The 22,616-nt window shown below is 40.8% G+C and overlaps 2 protein-coding genes across 3 annotated transcripts in view; one reads left to right on the top strand and one right to left on the bottom strand.

Moving 5' to 3' along the window:
* acad11 (acyl-CoA dehydrogenase family, member 11) overlaps positions 1-9,372 on the top strand; it is a 110,162-nt gene extending 100,790 nt beyond the window's left edge. For both annotated transcript variants that reach the window (XM_048153187.1, XM_048153186.1), the window contains one exon: positions 8,557-9,372. In XM_048153187.1, coding sequence (XP_048009144.1) covers positions 8,557-8,671 — 115 coding nt within the window. In that variant the 3' untranslated portion in view covers positions 8,672-9,372. The remainder of the gene's footprint in view (positions 1-8,556) is intronic.
* Positions 9,373-10,017: 645 nt separating this feature from the next.
* On the bottom strand, positions 10,018-13,231 carry si:dkey-12l12.1. The gene is made up of 6 exons (XM_048153190.1): positions 13,055-13,231; positions 11,602-11,628; positions 11,024-11,104; positions 10,844-10,951; positions 10,559-10,618; positions 10,018-10,480 (listed from the first exon to the last, which is right to left on the bottom strand). The coding sequence occupies exons 1-6, from the start codon at positions 13,169-13,171 to the stop codon at positions 10,409-10,411; spliced, it is 465 nt and encodes a 154-aa protein (XP_048009147.1). The 5' UTR covers positions 13,172-13,231; the 3' UTR covers positions 10,018-10,408.
* Between the last annotated feature and the right edge of the window lie 9,385 nt (positions 13,232-22,616).

Here is a 22,616-nt window from a genome sequence, read left to right as displayed (position 1 = left end):
TGCAAGCGAGTGTCTGCTAGAAGACGAGTCAAGCTTTTTGGTTGAACTTCTCTTTTTTTCAGAGTGCGGGCGAACAGCACAGCAGCGGGGTCGAAGTCCTCTCTTTTTCAGTTTTTTGTTTCGTTTGCCGTTATTGAGCAAATAGCTGTTTTGACAGCGTCAGAAGGCTGTTCTCACGGCCGGTACGGTGCGCTTTTGAGCGCTGAAAAGCTGTTTTTACGGCTGGTAAGAGTGAGCGCCTTCAAAGAGAGAGAGAGAGCACACGACAGGCTGCACACAATCCCTGTCTGTGTTGCGGCGGCCGTTCCCCTGCGTGCTTCAGCACTTTTAAAAGAGTAAAGTCCCTGAAAGAGCTTACACAAGTAGATTTGCGTCTTTTTAAAGATGACATCCTACTTGTGTTTCTGGATGCGGTCGTTTCCTGTCCTCACTGACGGCCACGATCACTGTTTCACATGTCTGGGCGTGTGCTGAAATGATGTTCGTGGGTGTTTCATGTTTTCATATGAGAACATGATCACGTCGACACGCCGGTCGTGACTCTTCTTTCTCCGGGAAGCTTGAGTCCCCTCTGTTGTTGGCCAGCTGCCGCTTGTGTGTAAAAGCACAGCCGCGGGTCTGCCCGACACTCTGGGAGACCGTGGAGATCAGCGAGAGCAAACCTCTCGCTCCTCTGTGTGTCGTGTGCCGTCGAGCTGCCTGGCTGCAGCGCGGGTTGTCACGGCAAACCAGCGCTCGCTCGGCGCTCTAGATGCGCAGTTCCCTTGCCTAATCTCCATTGTAGCGCCCTCTCTGGTGCACCAGAAGAGGTCTACTTTGCTGATATGGCTTGGGTGGCATGAGGTTGAGGGGTTCCTTCAGGGAACCAACCCCCTAGGGCCCCTCCCTCTCTAGCGCATTGCAAGCTGTGCAGTTTCTGGATTGGATTGCTGGTCCTTCTCATAGGGGAACCTAGCATTTCATTCAGAGCTCCAGCTGAGGGACAGACGTCGATTGCAGCATCGGAGAGAGTGCTGGTATGCTCTGGAAATGAGGGTGACGCTGCCCACTGTAATGGTGTGTGCTTATGCTGACTCAGATTCTGAGTTTACAGCCATGCTTTCCTGGGTCTTCCAGATGTGCATGGAAAACTTGGCAGTATGGAGGTATATTGGTGCCATAAATATGGAATGCCAAAAGTGCCAAAATCTGCATAAGTTTTTCCTCTCTCACTACCCTCTTGGATGGGGTGGCTGTACACAGACCACACCCACCCTGCATGTGAGGCCAAGGCACTCTTTATGCATGAGGGTAGTTCTGGGCTGGGGTTGAGCTGTGCTTGTTGACTAACCATGATCAAAGTCACGGCGCAGGCCCTCAGCCAGACGATGTCCACCTCAGTGGTCCAGAAGTGCCCCCTGGCTTACCTTGTGAGGTGCGAGAGGTTGTCAAGCTAAATGCTTTCTCAATGCTCCCATCTTACGAGGTGGCCTTTTCGGTGACACTGTCGAGGACTAAGCCCAGCGGTTCTCCTCAGTTAGTAGCAGATCGGGGAGCTTCCCATGACAAACCATTGAGTTCCTCTTGGGCCGCCCCTCAGTCTGCTCGTCGCCAAGGGTGTCGTCCCCTGCAAGAAACTCCGGCCCAGCATGCTCTGCTGTGTCCATTGCGGGGAGATGACGCCTCCCGTCTCTGCAGCTGTTTAAGTGGTTGGTGAGAATCACCCCTGAGACGGGCGACCCAGAGATGGGTGGGGCTGCTCTTTCCACCCCTGGAGGAGGGCCGGGTGGTAAATCCTTTTATTGGGTTTGTTTCTGTTCCACCACTGACCCAAGAGGCAGTGGTACCCAAATTAAAAAAAAAAAAAAAAAAAGAGCAGTTCCTCCATTTCCAGGTCTGAAGAGGGTTTGGAGAGCAGTGGGAGGAGAAAAACCTCACCACTCTCATCCCCCTCTTCTGTCGCCAGCGGACAGCAGCGAGCAGCGGGCAGCCAAAGCCTCGACTGCTCCCTCTGTCCATCCGTGGAACCAGGTAAGTGTTGCCTAGCACACTGTGACGCCGCTTCGGGCCGCCTCACAAAGAGAGTGTTCCCTGTGTTCCACCTCGCTGCCTTTTGTCCCGCTTGTATGGTCTCTGCGAGCCTGGTTAGCGCTCCCCAGTCCGTCTCGCTGGCTCATTCGGACCATCAGGCTCGGCTATGCGATTCAGTTCGCCCGGCGTCCCCCCAAGTTCAGGGGCGTCCTCTTCACTACAGTGAAAGATGTCGTTGCCCCTGTCTTGCGTGCGGAGATCGCAGTCCTACTGGCGAAGGACACGATAAAGCCGGCCCCTCCAGCCGATATGAGGTCAGGGTTCTACAGTCCCTACTTCATTGTACCCAAGAAGAGCGGTGGGTTACGACCGATCTTGGACCTGCGAGTTTTGAATCAGAGCCTGTACAAGCTACCTTTCAAAATGCTTACGCAGAAGCGCATTTTTGAGTGCATCCGTCCCCGAGATTGGTTTGCAGCGATCGACCTGAAGGACGCGTACTTCCATGTCTCGATTCTTCCGCAACACAGGCCATTCCTGCGCTTTGCGTTCGAAGGTCGAGCATATCAGTACAGAGTCCTACCCTTCGGGCTGGCCCTGTCTCCCCGCGTCTTTACGAAAGTCGTAGAAGGAGCCCTTGTTCCCATGAGAGAACAGGGTGTTCGCATTCTCAACTACCACGACGACTGGCTCATTCTAGCACAGTCCCGGGGTCAGTTGTGCGAACACAGGGATTTGGTGCTCAGACACCTCAGCCAGTTGGGTCTTCAGGTCAACTGGGAAAAGAGCAAACTCTCCCCTGTGCAGAGGATCTCTTTTCTCGGTATGGAGCTGGATTCGGTCGAACAGATAGCACGCCTCACAGAGGAACGTGCTCAGTCGGTGTTGAACTGCCTGAATACGTTCAATGACAGGACAGCGGTCCCACTGAAATTCTTTCAGAGGCTCCTGGGGCATATGGCGGCCGCGGCGGCAGTAACCCCGCTCGGTCTGCTTCATATGAGACCGCTTCAACACTGGCTTCACGGCCGAGTCCCGAGATGGGCGTGGCAACACGGCACGTTCCGGGTGCCAATCACTCAGGAGTGCCGCCAAGCCTTCAGTCCGTGGTCGGACCCTTTGTTTCTCCGGGCAGGAGTGCCCCTAGAACAAGTGTCCCGGCATGCTGTGGTATTCACAGATGCTTCTGCCACCGGCTGTGGTGCCACGTACAACGGGCATGCAGTGTCAGGGGTTTGGACGGGACCCCATCTGCATTGGCACATCAATTGCCTCGAGTTGCTAGCAGTACGTCTTGCTCTGAGCCGCCTCAAAGGGCCGCTACAGGGCAAGCATGTACTGGTCCGTACGGACAACACAGCGACCGTTGCGTACATAAACCGTCAAGGTGGTCTACACTCCCGTCGCATATCGCAACTCGCCCGCCATCTCCTCCTCTGGAGTCAGAAGCGTCTGAGGTCGCTTCGTGCCATTCTTGTCCCTGGTGTGCTCAACCATATGGCCGACGAGCTATCACAAGCTGAGCTGCCAGGAGAGTGGTGACTCCACCCCCAGGTGGTCCAGCTGATCTGGAGAGAGTTCGGAGAGGCTCAGGTAGACCTGTTTGCCTCACCGGAAACCTCCCGCTGCCAGTTGTTTTACTCCCTGTCCGAGGGAACACTCAGGACAGACGCACTGGCACTCAGCTGGTCCAGACCTCTGGAAACTCCATGTCTGGTCCCTGGACGGGACGCGGAGGTTCTAGGTGACTTACCCCCCCGAGGTACTTAACACCATCACTTCGACACATGCACAGTCTACGAGACGTGCTTACGCCTCGAAGTGGAACCTGTTCGTCGAGTGGTGTTCTTCTCACCGAGAAGACCCCCGAAGATGCTCGATTGGAGTTGTGCTTGCTTCTTGCAGCAAGGGTTGGAGCATAGGCTGTCCCCTTCCGCCCTCAAAGTCCATACTGCTGCTATCTCCACATATCACGACCACATAGATGGCAAGTCTGTTGGTCAGCACGACCTGGTCGTCAGGCTCCTTAGGGGGGCGAGTCGGTTAAATCCTCCTCGTCCTCCCTCCATACCCTCTTGTAGGGCTGTGCTCAGAATATCGATACAACGATACATCGTCATGAACTCCTGACGATGCGCGTATCGATACAGCAGCTGCCGTATCGAGTCTGTCTTGCTTTTAAATCTAGCCAATCACGTGATGTCAATTGACGCTAGCAAGCAATGCAAGCACACATTCACGTTTCTGTGAGCTTTCATTCGTAAATAATCAGCTGTTTTGTCGCGAATGTGAACAGGAAATGCGCTCTCGAACGGAGAAACACGCAATCTCCAAATCATCGATCAAAGCGTGCTAACGTTTTAGGACAGGTCGATGGTATATAAATCATGCCCGAACGTTAGCGTTTGTCAATCAAGCCAAACCGTCCATTTAGAAACCGAGAAATTTGGAGGCCGATCTCTCAGGTTGACGCGCGAGCTGGCTTGACTTAAGTTTTCGTGAGGATATAGTTTATGGACTGTTTTGATTTCGGTAATTACATCTAGAAAGGTAAAAGCAGTGATGACATATATAATAGAGATATCTGAAAGCGAAACGAAAGTGATATTGGCCTCGTCCAGTGGGGAGGACGCACGAGAGGAGACCTGCGCATTTAATTGGTATGTGTAGCTATACTGTAATACTGCATTTACAATGCTTATCAGTGGCATGCACTTTGATCGTGAAAGTGAAAGTGCCCTTTGCGGTCACATCACATCATTTAAATCTTGTTAACATTAGTTAATGCACTGTAAACCAGCATGAACAAACAATCAACAACTGTATTTTTTAATAACTAACATTAACAAAGATGAACTAATACAGTATGTATTGCTCATGGTTAGTTCATGTTAATACATTATCTGATGTTTAATAAATGAACCTTATTGTTAAGTGTGTATTGTAAACTCATGTAGCCCATATTTTGTAGACCACGTTAATAAAAACGTATGTTGTTCTAGAACATATTTTGAGTTGATATCCAAAAAAATCATTTTTACAGATGGAAAAAAAACAGGCAGTATAGACATTATTATAATATTATAGCCGATACAATTAACCAACTTAGTTTTCTTACAGTCAACTTACTGTTGCAAGTGAAATTAGTCATTGAGCTTTGTTGATATGCTTCAGTGTCACTATAATTGTCAATTCAGTTACTGAGGGAGTGACTTTAAAAGAAGCTTTTTTGTGACAATTTTTTTATATTTAATTTAAATCATTGGTTTTTTTAATGACAAAAACAAAATAGTTTTTCAGTTATCACGACTGTTATAACACTGGTTATTCAATAAACACATATTACTGTTACTAAACTCTGCTCAAAATAAATTTAAATTCTAAATTGAACCATATCGTGATACGTATCGTATCGTGGCTTTAGTATCGTGATGCGTATCGTATCGTGACATTGTTGGTGATACACAGCCCTACCCTCTTGGGACCTTGCTCTGGTGCTAAGAGCACTCCAAATTGCTCCCTTTGAGCCCTTGCAATCAGCAGACTTAAAGATTCTGTCTATGAAGACTTTGCTGCTGGGTGCATTGGCCTCCATCAAGAGGGTAGGGGACCTGCAGTCATTTTTGGTCGACGAATCGTGCCTAGAGTTTGGGCTGGGTGACAGCCATGTGTTACTGAGACCCTGGCCTGGCTGTGTGCCCAAGGTTCCTACCACTCCCTTCAGGGACCAGGTAGTGAGCCTGCAAGTGTTGCCCTCGGAGGAGGCAGACCCAGCCCTGGCTTTGCTCTGTCTAGTTCGCGCTTTGCGACTGTACATAGACAGAACCCAAAGCCTCAGGACCTCAGACCAGCTCTTTGTCTGTTATGGAGGCCAGCAGAAGGGAAAGGCTGTCTCCAAGCAGAGGATGGCCCACTGGATAGTGGATGCCATCGCCCTGGCTTACCAAAGCTCAGGGCGTGCCCTGCCCGCTCAGGTTGCATGCTCACTCCACGAGAGGTGTCGCATCCTCCTCCCGTGTTCTCGCCACAGGTCAGAGGCACGGAGAGGCCCCGGCTAAGTGTCGGCTTGCTGCGCTACATGCGCTTCATTTCTCCAGAGAGTCCCTACAAGGCAGACCCTGTCGAGTCCTCCGATATCCCTTCGGCAGCCGACGTGGCAGAGCGTCTGGCGCCAGGCCTATACTCCGTTGTATCCTTGAGAACCGGGTTTAGGCTGGGTTCCATATGTGTGACCCTACGGGGATCCCATATGGTTGGTTCCACGGTTGCTCCTAAACGAAGCCCGTGTCTTTCCCTCTGGGAGAACCTACCCTTCATCGGGTTGGAGTCACCCCAGCTCTTCCATATGTAGCACAGCCCTACAGGGTTAGTCCATATGTACTTCTCCACATAACTCCTTCGGCGAAGGATGTGGCTTCCGCAGCGTTCCTTTCCCAGCAAAAGGGTACGCTTTCTCAGTGTTATCCAATAGTCTCACTGAATGGGTTTTGGGGAACAGCAGTGATCGACACTCTCTGTGTTAGCCCTGTCCCACCATCCTCAGGCAAGGGGGTTCAGGTGGCTTACAACAGAGCGCTGGAAGGGGGCAGCTCCTGTGGCACTTTGGTAGGGATTCCTATTCGTCAGTCTGTCCGACGTACGTCGTACGTGACCGACTGAATGGGAACGTCTCGGTTACAAAGGTAACCCTCGTTCCCTGAACGTACGTCCCGTCGCCACAGTCGCTGTACCCCGCTGATGCTGCCACCTATCCGGTTCGGCTCCTCAGCGAAAACCTGAAGATGCAACGCACCTGCTGCTCATTATATACCCTCACTGCGAGGCGAGCAACTGATGCATATGATTGCATGCCAATGTGCATTGGCTCGTTTTAGTTACACTCGAAGTAGATTGGCCTCTCTAGCGAGATTCCTATTCGTCGGTCTGTCCGACGTACGTCTCCGTTCCCTCCTTCAGGGAATGAGGGTTACCTTTGTAACCGAGACGTTCAGGTCCATTAAATAATATTAACAGATACAACATCAGCTAACAAATGCTTTAGAAGTATTTTTCATTGTTAGTTGATGTTAATTAATATAGTTAACTTATATTAACAACTAATGAACCTTATTGCAAAGTGTTATTATTATTATTATTATTATTATTGGTAATGGTTTAATAAATGAAAATATGTTAGGCTAAACACACAACTAAACTAAGCAAAGATTATATCCAGAATAAAGAAAGTAAAGGAAAGTAAAGAAAGAGAGAGAGAAGAGAAAGGCAAGATTACAATCAGTTAACCACAACCTACGAGAAACATCAAAGAATCAGGGTCACCTTAAAAGGGGCACAATAACTTAGAAATGTGTCTAAAGGCTGCAAACAAGTACTTGCATTGACTTTGGTTGCTGAATAAGTCCAGATGCTGTAGATTCTGTAGATTCTTGGTTATTTTGTCAGGAGTGTGATGAAGCATTCGTTTGAGTTCTTCTGGGTGGTCTACACTGAATCCAACAAAGTTGAACTTGAACTTGAACACAAACTTGAAGATAAAGTTGTCGGAAGGAGACAAGAAACGTGGTGTCTCCGAAGAGATTAAGCAAAGATGTACCTGATTTGAGGTTTCTTAAAGGCCCTATCACTTCACACTCATTTCGTTGAGGTGACCAATCAAAGATGACCAGGAGAAAGTCTTTGTTCTATCTCATCACCCTATTTGCATGTTTATGTTGGTCTATGGAATTTGTGCAGTTTTGCTCAAAGTATGGTAAAAATATTATGATGCATTTTATCATAGCATACTACACACCATTAATTATGAAAGGAAGAGAGGATTCTTTTGATACCACAAAAGCCGGGGATTTGAAGCCATTAAAGCAGTGATACACCTGGATATCAGCATTTGAAGTTACCCTAGCATAACTAATATAAATATATATATATATATATATATATATATATATATATATATATATATATATATATATATATATATATATATAAGTTTGTCTCTAGTCTCTGGCCAAATGGCTGGCACTGTCCTGTCTGTTGATGGGGGATGCGGAGAGGGAATCACCTTCTGTCTTTGAAGCTTTTAGAGAGCTCCAGACACTGAGATCGTTCATGGGAACCGAGGTGATAATGGCCTTTGAAGAGAACTGGTTTTGTGACTCTTTAGGGCTGATGACTTAGTTTGAACAAAAGGGGGGAGAAAAGGAAGGATTTTATGATGCCTAAAGCATTTTGATCACGTCCATTCGTTACATATTATTTATTGATGTTAATAATAATAATGATAATAAAATGCATATAATAATATTGATGTTTAATAATTGTTAATAAAATAACTGTACTAGTGTTAGTAGTATCATTTATTTATTGATAATAATAATAATAGTCATAAATAGATCAATGTTGTTATTATTATTTTATACCATCTATATTTTATACCATCAATCTTGTTACAGCAATTTGATATTTGATAGCTGTTTGAGAATAACTAGAGGTTTTCAGTGATGTGCTGTCATATTAAAATCATATTTGTGTGGTTATATGTTCATATAGGTATGCTTATGCAAGGACTTTGCGCATAGCTGACGGCCCTGATGAGGTTCATTTGTCCTCCATTGCTCTCCTGGAGCTCAGAGACCAACGGAGAAGAGCCCAAGCTAAACTCTGATTCACCTTAAATCAGCCACACATAATGTATAAACTTCTCGATTATGTCCTGAAAATGGCTATCTTAGAAAAACAGCTATTGGATTCCAAGTGACCTACTCAAACAGAAATAAGCAATGAATCATACTCTAAGAATTCCAGATTCTTATCTATAATGAATGAGAAATGCATTATGGGATATCACAAGTACGTACATAACAGAAAATGTTTGGAAGTTCAAGTTGTGTCTTTAATTGAAATGTGACTTTACTTTAACACCAACATCTGCCTTACAAATCAAATTTAATGTAGATCAAATATTTTTTATAGATTAATGTATATAATTTGTTTTTCCTTTTATTTTTAATTCTGTAATCAAAAGTCCCTGTTTGCTAATTGAGAATACAGCACATTATAAAGCACAGTTCATAGCACATTTTTGTTAACTATCTGCACTCTTCCTCTCATACACACAGACTTAAGCAGACAGGTGTGAAGAATGTGTGTGCTGAAATATTGCATGTCTTCAACTCTCTGTGTCATGGCTTCCTCCCAGAATTTCTATCCCACTTCATCAGGTGTGAAGAATGTGTGTGCTGAAATATTGCATGTCTTCAACTCTCTGTGTCATGGCTTCCACCCAGAATTTCTATCCCACTTCATCAGGTCTTGTTTAGACGTCCTGAAATCTGGTGTGTTTATAAAAGCCCTAGTGCAAATGTGTGTGTTTGTTTATGAGTGTGTTATTTCAGTTGTCATAGTGCTCTGTCACAGAATGAATTACTCAGGCATTGGGCCGGTGCATTTTCTCAGTCCCTCCTTCAGAACTGGAATGAAATTATGGACAGGTGGGTTGGTAGTTTGGTTACTTATAGACACATGCACACACAGACAACAATGGGCCGTCTGTAGCTATAGATGAAGTCTGAGTGTTTTCTCTCTAATTGGGCATCACCGATCTCTCTGCCAAAGTGCTCTGGCAGTCTGCAAGCATACTGGCTTTTGGCTGGTCTCGCTTAAACAGAGAAGCAGTGCTCCACTTTTGCAGTGCACTTGGCCAAAAATCACCCACTTAGGTAGGAAATCATTCTTTGATCAGCATCTAAAGCTATAATAAAATAAGCTGTGTACCATTACTCCCAGAAGGCAAAACCAGCCAATCAGATTAGAGCTTGCCAGATTGAGAAAGTGCTTTCCAGTATGTGCAATATGCATCAGACGGTCAGTGAACTGACATTTTTAAATATTAAACATTGTAAAATGTTTAACGATTAAATGCTATTTTAATATTTTTTTCTCCAAATATTAATTTAAATCTTTAAAGTATGAAATAATCAGTTTTATGTAAAGTAGTTCAGACCATCAAAATTGAAGAAAGGTTATTTAATCAGGAATCTACAAAAGATTTTTAGATATATCTGTTAAAGCAGTGTATATAGACTTATATAACTTAGTACAGCATTGTTCTGAATCATATTAGAAAAAGATAATTAAACTATAAACCTTTTTTTTTTTTTTTTTTTTTTTTAAATGAGTATTATGCAGGTTTTGAAGCTTAGTATGCTGCATATATGTTCATATTAAAGTATTTTTTGTGTTTAATTCTGGGACCATCTAATTATTGTCATTAATAGTGATCACATTATCTGCACAACAGAGTCTATGCTCTTTAAGTACATCATCTCAGATTTAAATGAGTTAGAAAGTCAACAGGAAGTCCAGCAGAAGTAAGTGTGGGTCTGGTGCTTCAAAGAAGTTCTCATGAGCATGTATTATTCCTCACATTCTTCTTTCTCTTGGGTGCGCTTCTTCTAGACCTCTTCTTCACAGACTAAAATAGAGATAGAGCTGTACTTAGACCCTTTGACACTGAATTGTTAGAAATGTGTGTATATTTTAGAGAACTCACCTTTAATGCAGCCCCTTTTGAATGGGACACATCCTCAAAGTGTCTATGAACACTTACTACCTATAGCAGAGATCCACAGAGTGAAAGAATTATTTTTTCAGCCTTTTGAAGTGGCCACATATTTAACATCTGTACAGTACCAAGATACAATGGTAGTAGATGATAATACCATTGTACCATTTTGATAAATTGCATTATTATTGATCTTTTTAGTCTAATTTGGGTATATCATTACTTTGATCTTTTGTGATTTAAAATTTTATTGTGGCTGTCATGGATATGCACCTGTAGTGGGTTATTTGCGTGGTTGTGGGAAAGAAGTGAGTAAGAGCCGATACGAGACCTGTGGGGCTTCTTCTTACTAGCATTCAAATGTCGCCTCGACCTGTCGGTCTAAAGCACAGAACGTATATGAACATTTATTCTCTCTTGTTTTCTGCCCAGTGTACAAAATGTGTTTCTCACCTGGATGAGTGTGTTAGGAGATCCTTTGACTGAGTAAGATCCAGGGCGTTGAGTGAGTTGAGCTTGTCTTCGCATCCTCACCTGCGAACAGAGAATAGATTTTGGCGAAAATTTGCCTTATGAACAGAAAATTCTGAAAATTCTTACGATCAGAAAATTATGTTCTTTCTATTTCTATTCATCAAACAAACAAATAAAATTTTATCATGGTTTTCATAAAAATATTAAGGAGCACAAAATGTTTTTAACATTGATAATATTAAATTTAGTAAATTAAATGAAATTTCTTGAGCACAAAATCAGCATATTACAATGGTTTCTGAACGATCAAGTGACACTAAAGACTGGAGTAATGACTATTGAAAGCTTTGCCATCACAGGAATAAATTACATTTTAAAATATATTAGAATAGTAAAAATTTTTAGTTGTTTTAATTGTAATACATTTTCACAATATTACAATTTTTATTGTTTTTGATTAAATAAATGAAGCCTTGGTGAACATGAGAGACTTTTCAAAAACATAAAAAATTTTACTGACCCCAAACTTTTAAACTGTAAAAATGCCACAGACTCACCAGAGAAGAGAAGGGCTCTTCTTCAGTCTATGAAAGGACATGAAAGAGGATTATTATTGGGATATGAATTATTTTAACAGCAACTTATTGATCCAAGCTATTGTTTATCTGGCCTCCACAGTTGGTTTTGTAAAGATGGCAGTCTTTGGAGATTGTTTGTTTAGAAAACAATCCACAATAGTGACCGTTTGAGCTAGACAGTTAGTCTATTTAATTTTCTTTCTCTTGAGTCTGTATATTACTAAATAAATATTGATCAAAGCTCTGATAGTTGCCCACTATACGACATATTGCTTCTCAGTGCACTTATACCATTATACTGTATATGCTTTGTCTTCACGACCAAGCCACTATTTAGTTTTATTAAATGATTTATTTGTTCTCAATTTCAAAATTTCTTTGAAGTTACTAAAATAAATAATAATAAACTCTCCCAGCACACTTTTCCTCCATTTCATTCCTCCCTTTCTGCCTCAATATCTTAAAATGTACTGCATTCATTTAAACTATAATTCATTTATATATGAAAGAAGCACAGCGTTTACGATGTTTCTTTCATTATTAACCAACCACATCTAGCAGAGATCAGCACATAGTTCACTAGAAATTACTGTTTCAGAAAGCCAAGAAAAAGAAATGATTGTTTTCCAATTACTGTTGAACTATGAAAATGTGTCTGAACCTACCAAATTGAAACTGAAGTGCAATCTTAGAGTGTACATGTGTGTTTGTGTGATAGTTCACACACAGGTGTGAATTCATGTCTGTATGTTAACTCTGGACATGAGACAGAGGAAATGGAAAACTTAGTAAGTGGAAAGTCAAGTAGCACTCTGGCACGTTGAAATGCCATGGAAAGTTGGAGACGTTTGTTATTTTCAGGGTATTTTGGGATGACAGACTATTGAGTCACAGCTCTTCAGACTCCACAGTAGCAAAGAGTGAAATGACATCTGTCTCTGTGGTTCTGACCCTTCAAACACATCTGGTCAGTGTCTTTACTGCCTCCTTTAATATCTAAAAATACTCATAATGCCTCATGGCCAGTATAATTGCCCTATTCTCTTGCTTTGCCATTGTGACGCAAAACCAAGCTGGAATGGAAACTTGTGGTTTAGCATTCCAAGGCTTTTACTGTAGTCCAGTTTAGACCACAAACTACAAATTGAGTCTTGTTTCTTATAGTGAGTTCAGTGATTTGCCTGAAATAAACTTGAACACAGATGTATTTTGATGTAATGTGTAATTAATGTGCTGTTACTATGTAAATAATGTGTTATAATTATGTGATTACGCAAGTAAATCCAACTGTACAAGTACCGCTAAACAGTTGTAGCTCAGGTGAAAAAAACACTATATGCAAACTGTGATGAAAAGTACTTATGATGCTTTTACTTCCCAAATGGAGCGTTTTGCATTCTCCAGCCATGCAAGATCTCAAACCAAACCTTACCTTGACCTCTGTAACCTGTGTGCCGGCGCAATCCACACTTCTGCCCATGCAGTCCAGAGCATGTGTAAGCAGACAACCCTGAAGACAAAGCAGACAGACCCACAGCATTGTGGCCATAGCTGCAAGAGCGTGTTAGTGTGTTAAGAGACCGTTGGCTCTGTGGAGCTCCCTCTCTTAGCGCAATAGTTTTATACTCCCATTCCTAATGTAGACCAGATGGAGATGAGAGAGAAAAGACCATGCCAACCACACGCACACACATACACACACATCCGCAGTTGTCTACATAGCAAAGAAACCTCGGACATATTCAAGCAGTTAGAAGAAAAGAAACCCAAAAGCTTGAACCACAGAAAACACACATTCTTATAAGACATAGACAAATATACACACTAGCAAATAGATTGGTTACAATATATCTAGACCAAGAATACAGAGAAAGTTTGTTGTAACTGAAAAGTAAAATAGGTGAACTTTTGTTCCAAAAGTTTTTAAAGAGATAGAGGATTTGTGGGGTTGTTTGGGGAAAAACCTTCTTTCTGTGGTCACATAATAATCACATTCCAGCCTCTGAGGAACATAGCGAGGATGCTTTGAAGTTACTGTGTCCTTATATGAGAAAAGGCATGTTCAAAGGGTTTACACAATATCCCATACAGATAAAAGAACTACAAAGCTGTTAAATAAACAAGACACATGGACATATGCACACTTACAGACACACATTAAGTTAAATCTCAGACCCATAGAGGACATGGTATGGCAAAGGCAAACATCCAGTCCCTGGGTTGAAGAGACAGCCAGGAAACTAGTTTGGCAGCTTCCAGAATTTCAGATTTACTTCTAAAAAAAAAACCTTGCTTTCTCTCTCTCTCTCTCTCTCTCTCTCTCTCTCCCCCCCCCCCTTTCTCTCTCTCAACCGCCCCCCCCCCCCCCCCCCCTTCTCTTTCTCTCTCTCTCTCTCTCTCTCACACACACTTTGACTGTAGTATGTTTTAGAAACCTCTCTTATATACTGTAAAGCTAATTGTTCTTGTAACTTGAGATGGACTATTATTTTAGTCATGGACACTATAGAGAATTAGATGATGTGCAATATTATATATTTACATTTCTTTAAAGAAATATTTTGGGTTCAATACAAGCACTTATGGCATAATGATGATTGCCTCAAAATTAATTTCCACTTTATTTATTAAAAAAAAAAGAGAAAGAAAATAAAAAATCTGGGTTGTGGTGAGCCATTTACAATGGAACTGAATGTTAAAAAACTTTTATTGTGATTGTAGTGTGAAACATTGCTTAATGAAGGGCAAGTTGAAATGTTGTTTGTGGTAATCAACATTGACACAAATTCTGTTGATTGAGTTTAACATTTTTTAGAACCCCAATTCCATTAAGACAAGTAAGTGATTGCGAAGATGTTGCTATGTGGTTGCTAGGGTTTAGGTTTCTAGGCAGTTTCTAAGTAATTTCTATTGCGTTATGGATGTCTAGGCAATTACTTACTGCTCCAAGTAAAAAGAGCAAACCCTCAGGTCTCTGTGATTGTAATCTTTATACATTGTAATGTAAATGGATTGGATTTTTTTAATCTATTTAATCATCTGCCAAGAGAAATCTTCTTGTCTATTTATCTTAAAAGAAAAATGATAGCATGCATTTAAAGACAGAGAAGGAAAACATCCCAATGAGTTGCAGTATAAATGCACACTAGTTGACATCTCATCCCTCACAGGAGGGCGTTTGAGTTTTGACAGAAGCGATTAAACATTGAGAATATGCTCAGCACTTTCTGCATAGTCATCTGCCTGATGGATCTGCTGACTGCAGAGAATGAAAGGAAGCAGCTCTGTTTCATTTAAATTCTTGAATTTTAGTTTCTGATTCTGAACAAAGAGACTGCTTTCCCCAAACAGCCATTAGTTTTTGTGCTGGTATGACAAGTGATTTTAAATGAAGAAAAATGATTAACAATGCATAAAAGTCATTAAAGACATGAGTTTTAAATTTGTCTGGGAAATGAATCCTGATTTGCTTAAATGCAGTAGCTGGTAAAAATAGATTCATCATCATTTGATTTGTATGCTATAAATTTGCACCATAAATCATAATTTACCCTTTTGAGTGACTTTGAAGAACATATTCATAAGCCTTAGTCAAATTATCACTTGCTGAACATTTCATCCATGTTTCTTCATGAGATTATATAAAAAACATTTATTAACACAGATGTTTTACTAACTGAAGTGACATTCTGTCATGCTGAGTGAGCTTAACATTCTATACATTGCAACATTCTTGTGGTGCAGATTTACCACAGAATAACACAAACTCAGACACACTGACAGAATAATACTTCAAGTGGGCTGGCTTGCAAACTCTAGTGGTTTCCGCTCGTCATACAGCTTTGGACATTAACCTAAGAAAACATTTATATAATAAATTAAATTGAGCTGCATTCTTCATGCTCTCAATATTAAATGTAACTTCTGCCTTTCAGCAAAGACTTCCGGATGTTTTAACTGCAATTAAGGCATTTCTCTTTTTATATATTTTATAAGCCTGTTTAGTGCATTGTGATAACCCAAGGTCTAACATAAGCCTCCCCCAAGCAGATGAAATATCACAGAACACAAAAGTAATAGTTATTTACACTTTAAACCCAAATTAATAAGCAGCATGTGGATTACATTATCAATACAATAATATTCAATAATATTAAAATGGTCACTTTTGGAGTGTGAAAAATTGTTCAGGTATAGTTTGAGGAATATGACAAAGAGTTTGAAGGTGTTGCCTTGCTGTCTATGAGTATCTATGGGATGTGCTAGACCAACAAATATGATCCATGGATGTCCCACCATGCAACTTGCTGGACTTAAAGGAATTGCTACTAATGTCTTGGTGCCAGAAATCACAGGACAAGTTCAGAGGTCTTATGCCTTGACATAAGAGATATATGACATATATGACATATGAGATATTTTGGCAGTACAAGGGGGACCTACACAATATTAGGCAGGTTATTTTAAAGGGCACCTATTATGCAAAATTCACTTTTACATGGTGTTTGACCATAAATGTGTGTTGGCAGTGTGTGAGCAAAACCACCCTAGAATGAGAAAAATCCACCCAGTGGTTTTTTTACAATCTCAATAATTCATAAGCACTGTCTCAGAACGCCCTGTTCTAAGATTGCTCTCACTGTGACGTAGAATTGCGCTAAGCCCCACCCACGTGGTTTGATTGACAATCTGGTTTTGGCATAGACCCCGCCCTCGGTGATCGGTCAACCATCCTCCATTGTTTCAACGACAGCCGGTAATGTCTCCTAAGAAACATAAGTGTTCTGTTGTGGGATGTAATAATGAACATAGTAGTTTTCACTTACTTCCGACATCAGAGCCACTGAAAACGCAGTGGATGGATTTTATTTACGAAGGAAAGGCGCCACTCAAAATTCCAAAATACGTTTATGTTTGCGCGAATCATTTTTTGACTGACTGTTTTGAGAACGAGGGTCAATTCAAAGCAGGTCTTGCTTCAAAGTTAATCCTCAAGTGTGGATCGTTGCCTACTGTTCGCGATCCAACGTCACCTCCAGAGGAAGTAAGTGTATTTAATGTTTTTTGAGCAAATAGTCATTTCAGTCGATGTCAGCCAGTTCAATAACAAATGCGTCTAAAGTTGTTGTTGTCGTCGTAGAATGTCTGTGTATATAATTCAAACCTTGTTTGTATAGTGTGTATCCACACGTATATATATATATTTTTTAAAGATATTGTATTAAAAACTGTGTATGTTTTCCGGGATGGTCTACCATACATGATGGAGTGACTTGAAGTTGTTTCATCCGTCTTGTAACCTTTGATACAACAAATAGCGTCAGACAGTTTTATGTCACGTATTATTTTTTGCAACAATTACAAATGTAAATAAATTAATACCTGTTCTATCTCCCTGCAGCATATATTTTCTGGTTCTGTAGCCATCTTCTCACATTTGCCACATAAGCACCTGTACGACAAGTAATGTCAACATGACGCAACCGTTCCCTCGCATAAATATAATTTCGTTTGTACTTAGAAAACGTTATCACAGTATTTGTGTTTGTAGTTTCAAAAAATTGCGCGAACGTTATCACAGTGTGTGTGTGTGTGTGTGTGTGTGTGTTGCACATCCATAATTGCAAAGGGGACGCGATTAAAACTCTATAAGTACATAAATGTATCAAATAACCATTCAGAGACGTCCTGCTCCATTCTCAATTGTGTTTCTTCTGCCGGAGTCTCTTCATCATCTGGGTCTGATTCCGGTTCAAACATGTACGGCTGAATGCCATACAAAACAGCGGGTCTCTCACTCTCAGCCATTCTGCTTCTATCGACTGTTTATTGCCATAGGTATGCAAGTTACGCCCTCATCCAAAGGCAGGGCGGGGATATGCAGCTCATTTATATTTAAGGTGGTATACACCAAAACAGCTCTTTTTAAAACAGGCCCCAAAAATGACATTTTCAAATGGTTATAATAAATTAACTGTGGGGTATTTTGTGCTGAAACTTCACAAATACATTCTGGGGACAACCAAGACCAATATTACATCTTGTAAAAAGGGGCATAATAGGTGCCCTTTAATGTTGTGGCTGATCAGTTTATGTATATAATGTGATGTACCTCAGTTTTGTCTTATAATGATCCTAATGTAGACCCTTCAGTTGATTGCATAACTTCAGTTTGTCAAGTCAAGTCAAGTCAAATTTATTTATATAGCGCTTTTTACAATTGGTAATTGTTTCAAAGCAGCTTTACATGTTAGAAGCACAGAAAAAAGAGAAGTGGTTATAAATAAGCTGTACAAGCAAGCGTGGTAATATGTAACATATACAAGATGGTGCTACATTAAGCCAATGTCGGCTGACTCCCAGGGGTGGAAAAAAACCCCTAGGAGAAAAACCCAGCATGCTAACACTGGGAAAAAAGTCCTAGGAGGGAAAAAAAACCCTTGGAAGATATATATAATATATGTAAATGGATATGGAGATCAAAATCTGAATTATACATTTTTATTATAGAGATTAAAAATAGATTATATATAAATATCTGTAAACGGATACAGAGATTAAAAATCTGAATTATAGATGCAGCCAGAACTGGATCTGTAGGCCCATTGTCTCCTGGGCTACGTTGTAGTCAGGTCCAGACACAGGTTCTCCATCTGATCTGGATACGGCCTGGATCCAGCACCCGGCAAACCTCAGGATAAGCAAAGAGACTGATATTAGCGTAGATGCCATTCTTATTCTGATGTACAGGTATACCTAGTGTTATAGGAAATGTTCTCGGTTCCGGCCGACCTAATTATTGCAGCGTAACAATCCTTTAACGGATTTGAAAAATGTCAATGTATTGATAATGTGTTATGTGTATGCAAGAGCAAAGAGATGTGTTTTTAGTCTAGATTTAAACTGACAGAGTGTGTCTGCTTCCCGAACAATGCTAGGAAGATTGTTCCAGATTTTAGGTTCTAAATAGGAAAAGGATCTGCCGCCTTCAGTTGATTTTGATATTCTGGATATTATCAACTGGCCTGAATTCTGAGATCGCAATAGACGTGAAGGACTATAATGCACCAAGAGCTCGCTTAGATATTGGGGAGCTAAACCATTTAGAGCTTTATAAGTAAGTAGCAAGATTTTAAAATCTATACGATGTTTAATAGGGAGCCAATGTAATGTTGACAGAACTGGGCTAATATGGTCATACTTTCTGGTTCTAGTAAGAACTCTAGCTGCCGCATTTTGGACCAACTGTAGTCTGTTTAAAAGCCGAGCAGAACAACCACCCAGTAGAGCGTTACAGTAATCTAGTCTTGAGGTCATGAATGCATGAACCAACTGTTCCGAATTTGTCATTGAGAGCATATGTCGTAATTTAGATATATTTTTTAGATGGAAGAAGGCGGTTTTACAGATACTAGAAACATGACTTTCAAATGAAAGATTGGTATCGAAGAGCACACCCAGGTTCCTAACTGAGGACGAAGGTTTAATGGAGCACCCGTCAAGTGTTAGAGAGTATTCAAGGTTTTTTCGTGAGGAAGTTTTTGGTCCAAAGATTAGGATATCAGTTTTTTCTGAATTTAATAATAAGAAATTTCTTGTCATCCAGTTTTTAATGTCAGCTATGCATTCTGTTAGTTTTGTGAATTTGTAGGTTTCGTCAGGGCGCGAGGAAATATAGAGCTGAGTATCGTCAGCGTAGCAGTGAAAACTAACACCATGCTTCCTAATTATCTCTCCTAAGGGCAGCATGTACAGAGTGAAAAGCAACGGTCCTAGTACTGAGCCTTGTGGTACTCCATATTGAACTTGTGATCGATACGACATCTCTTCATTAAATACTACAGACTGATAACGGTCAGATAAGTAAGATTTGAACCATGCCAAAGCAATTCCACTAATGCCAATATAGTTTTCAAGTCTTTTTAAAAGAATGTTGTGATCGATAGTGTCAAAAGCAGCACTGAGATCTAATAACACTAATAGAGAAATACAGCCACGATCGGATGATAAGAGTAGATCGTTTGTAACTCTAACGAGAGCAGTCTCAGTACTATGGTATGGTCTAAATCCTGACTGGAAATCCTCGCAGAATCCATTTCTTTCTAAAAAGGAGCACAGCTGTGTTGAAACTGCCTTTTCTAGTATCTTTGACAGAAAAGGTAGATTCGAGATTGGCCTGTAATTTACTAAATCTCTCGGATCTAGTTGAGGTTTTTTAATAAGAGGTTTAATAATAGCCTGCTTAAAAGTTTTTGGCACGTATCCTAGTGTTAAAGATGAATTAATTATATCAAGAAGTGGACCTATGACCTCTGGAAGCATTTCTTTCAGTAGTTTAGTCGGCATTGGGTCTAACATACATGTTGTTGATTTTGATGATTTGATAAGTTTAGATAATTCTTCCTCTCCTATAGCGGCGAATGATTCTAGTTTTACCCCAGGGACACTACAGTGCACTGTCTGAAGCGAAACTGTAGACGGTTGCATGTTCATAATTTTCTCTCTAATATTGTCAATCTTGCAAGTAAAGAAGTTCATAAAGTCATTACTGCTGTGCTCTTTGGAAACGTCAGCAGTTGAATCTCTGTTTCTAGTTAATTTAGCCACTGTGTCAAATAAATACCTAGGATTATGTTTGTTTTCTATTAAGAGATTTGAAAAATAAGTAGATCTAGCATTTCTTATAGCCGTTCTGTACTCAATCATTTTTTCTTTCCACGAAAGGCGAAAAACTTCTAGTTTTGTTTTCTTCCAACTACGTTCAGCTTTTCTCACAGCTCGTTTTAGAGCCCGAGTGTGCTCATCATACCACGGCGTTGGATTATTTTCCTTAATCTTCTTTAGACGTAAAGGAGCGACTGCATCTAATGTGCTGGAAAAGAGAGAGCCAATAGTTTCTGTTGCAGCATCGAGTTCTTCTAAGTTGTCAGGTATACTAAGGCGATGAAACTGCTCGGGGAGATTATTTATAAAGCAATCTTTAGTGGTAGAAGTGATGGTTCTACCATATTTATGGCTGGGTGGTGGTTTTGTAGCCTTGGCTAATTGTATTATACACAAGACTAAATAATGATCTGATATATCATCGCTCTGCTGTAGAATTTCAACAGCATCAATATCAATTCCATGCGACAGTATTAGATCTAAGGTATGATTACGACAATGAGTGGGTCCTGACACGTGTTGTCTAACTCCAATAGAGTTTAAAATGTGTGCAAATGCCAATCCAAATGTGCATCTAAATATGGTTTTGACTAACTTGTAATCAAGCATTCATGAATAAAGAAACATTGTTTAAAACTCTTTTGAACTGTTCATTATGTAATGTAGAATGCAGACCACCCCCAACCTTCTGTCAGACTTTGGAATTATCAAACAGCATACAAGCAAAGGAACATAATTATTGGTGCAGAAGTCCTGACGTGAAGCCAACAATCCTATTTTACAGGCAAGAAGACAGGTGTTACTATGCCTCATCTGTAGTACAGCTACTGACAACCTTAAAACACAAGTGGAAAAAGCACACTGAATGTTAGGGGTATGGTAATAATACGTCTGCTGTGACTTTCTAATAACTTACAAAATAGTCTATAGAATAGAGTGAAATTTGACTATTTCTATAATGGAATATATTTATTACAAAGGGGAATCAGTACACCTCACCACTACTTGCCACCTCAACCAAAGAGAGCAGCAGTAGATTGTGCTGTGTGAAAAATATTTCAGCAATCTGTCTTTAGCTGTAAAATAAACTATAATTATGCCACAATTTTACTACAGAGAGGCAAACATGGCATGTATCTTCCTAATATCTTGCTTAATGTGCTTTTTGAAAGACCACCAATCTAGTTGAAAAAGCTGTCTGTCATGGTATAATATATTTCAGTCATATTTTGCAATCAAAGAGAAACATGGTGAAATCTCAGCTATTGTTTACTGTTTTATACCCATAAAATCTGCTATAAATGTTTTCTGCACCAAATGGAATTGTGAAAATAGGTGCATTTTCACAGGAAAATGTAAACAAAGTTACAAAGTCCGCATTTTTTTGATATTCTGGTGCCTGGCTTCGATATAACTGTTTAGACTTTTGAGTAATATTAGCTGTGCAATCTTTATAGTAATATGGTATTTATAATGTGCAAGAAATCTCTGGTTTCTGTGCCCCTTGTACTGTTTATTGCACGGGGTCCTCCTCGGTCTGAGCCCCAGGAACCAGGAATCATTCTCAGCTCACCCACAAACCCCTCCTTTCTTCTGGTGTGAATGGAATTGAAATGTCTGTTGTTCTAAACGAGTTGGCAAATGTGTTGTGTGTTTGACAAATAGCTGTAGTTTGTTTGCATTGTGACTGTGCATCTCAAAGTGCAATTTTCAGAGAGAATAAAAAAGCTATTGAACATAAATCAGTTGTTTTGCAGCAGATATTTGTTCTGTGTGTGTGTGTGTGTGTGTGTGTGTGTGTGTGTGTGTGTGTGTGTGTGTGCGTGTGTGTGTGTGTGTTTGTGTGTGAAGGTCTGAATCATTTTAATGCAGGGTGAGTTTATACTGATGGAAATGATGAGCCCCCCTGAATATATAAATTTAAAGCTTCAGTGTTCAGCTGTGTCAGGGGCTGGCATTACCTCCCTGAGCTAAAAATGGACTCATCCATCTTCTTTACTGCACTGACAGTAATGGGAAATAATAGGGTAGGTGAGCTAGCAGGGAAGAGGTGTGTTTTCAGACATTTTATTTGTCTTGCAGAAACTACACTTGGTTACTTTTAAAGTTTACCTTCCTCTTCTGTCTTTCTTTAGAGGATTGATGAGAAGAGTTTTGGTAGATAGAAGTTCTATGACACACTATTTAACTTATTAACCCAAGTCTATATATCTTGAGAGAAACTGTTGAAAAGCAACATATGTCTTAATATGACCTTTTGAAGTTCCATATGATGTCAGACTTTAACAATTTGAATTTTAATAAAATATCATGAAATCATCTTTTAAAGT

Source organism: Megalobrama amblycephala, linkage group LG13, assembly GCF_018812025.1.
Source record: "Megalobrama amblycephala isolate DHTTF-2021 linkage group LG13, ASM1881202v1, whole genome shotgun sequence".
Lineage (NCBI taxonomy): Eukaryota > Metazoa > Chordata > Actinopteri > Cypriniformes > Xenocyprididae > Megalobrama > Megalobrama amblycephala.
The sequence above is the reverse complement of the archived record's forward strand: the minus strand, read 5'-3'. Positions and strand labels throughout refer to the sequence as shown.

Coding starts and splice junctions, on each gene's coding strand:
- si:dkey-12l12.1 (XM_048153190.1), bottom strand. CDS start 13,171: ATGGCCACAATGCTGTGGGTCTGTCTGCTTTGTCTTCAGGGTTGTCTG. Junction 11,105..11,601: donor AAGAGCCCTTCTCTTCTCTG/GTGAGTCTGTGG, acceptor CTCTGTTCGCAG/GTGAGGATGCGAAGACAAGC. Junction 10,952..11,023: donor CTCCTAACACACTCATCCAG/GTGAGAAACACA, acceptor TCTGTGCTTTAG/ACCGACAGGTCGAGGCGACA.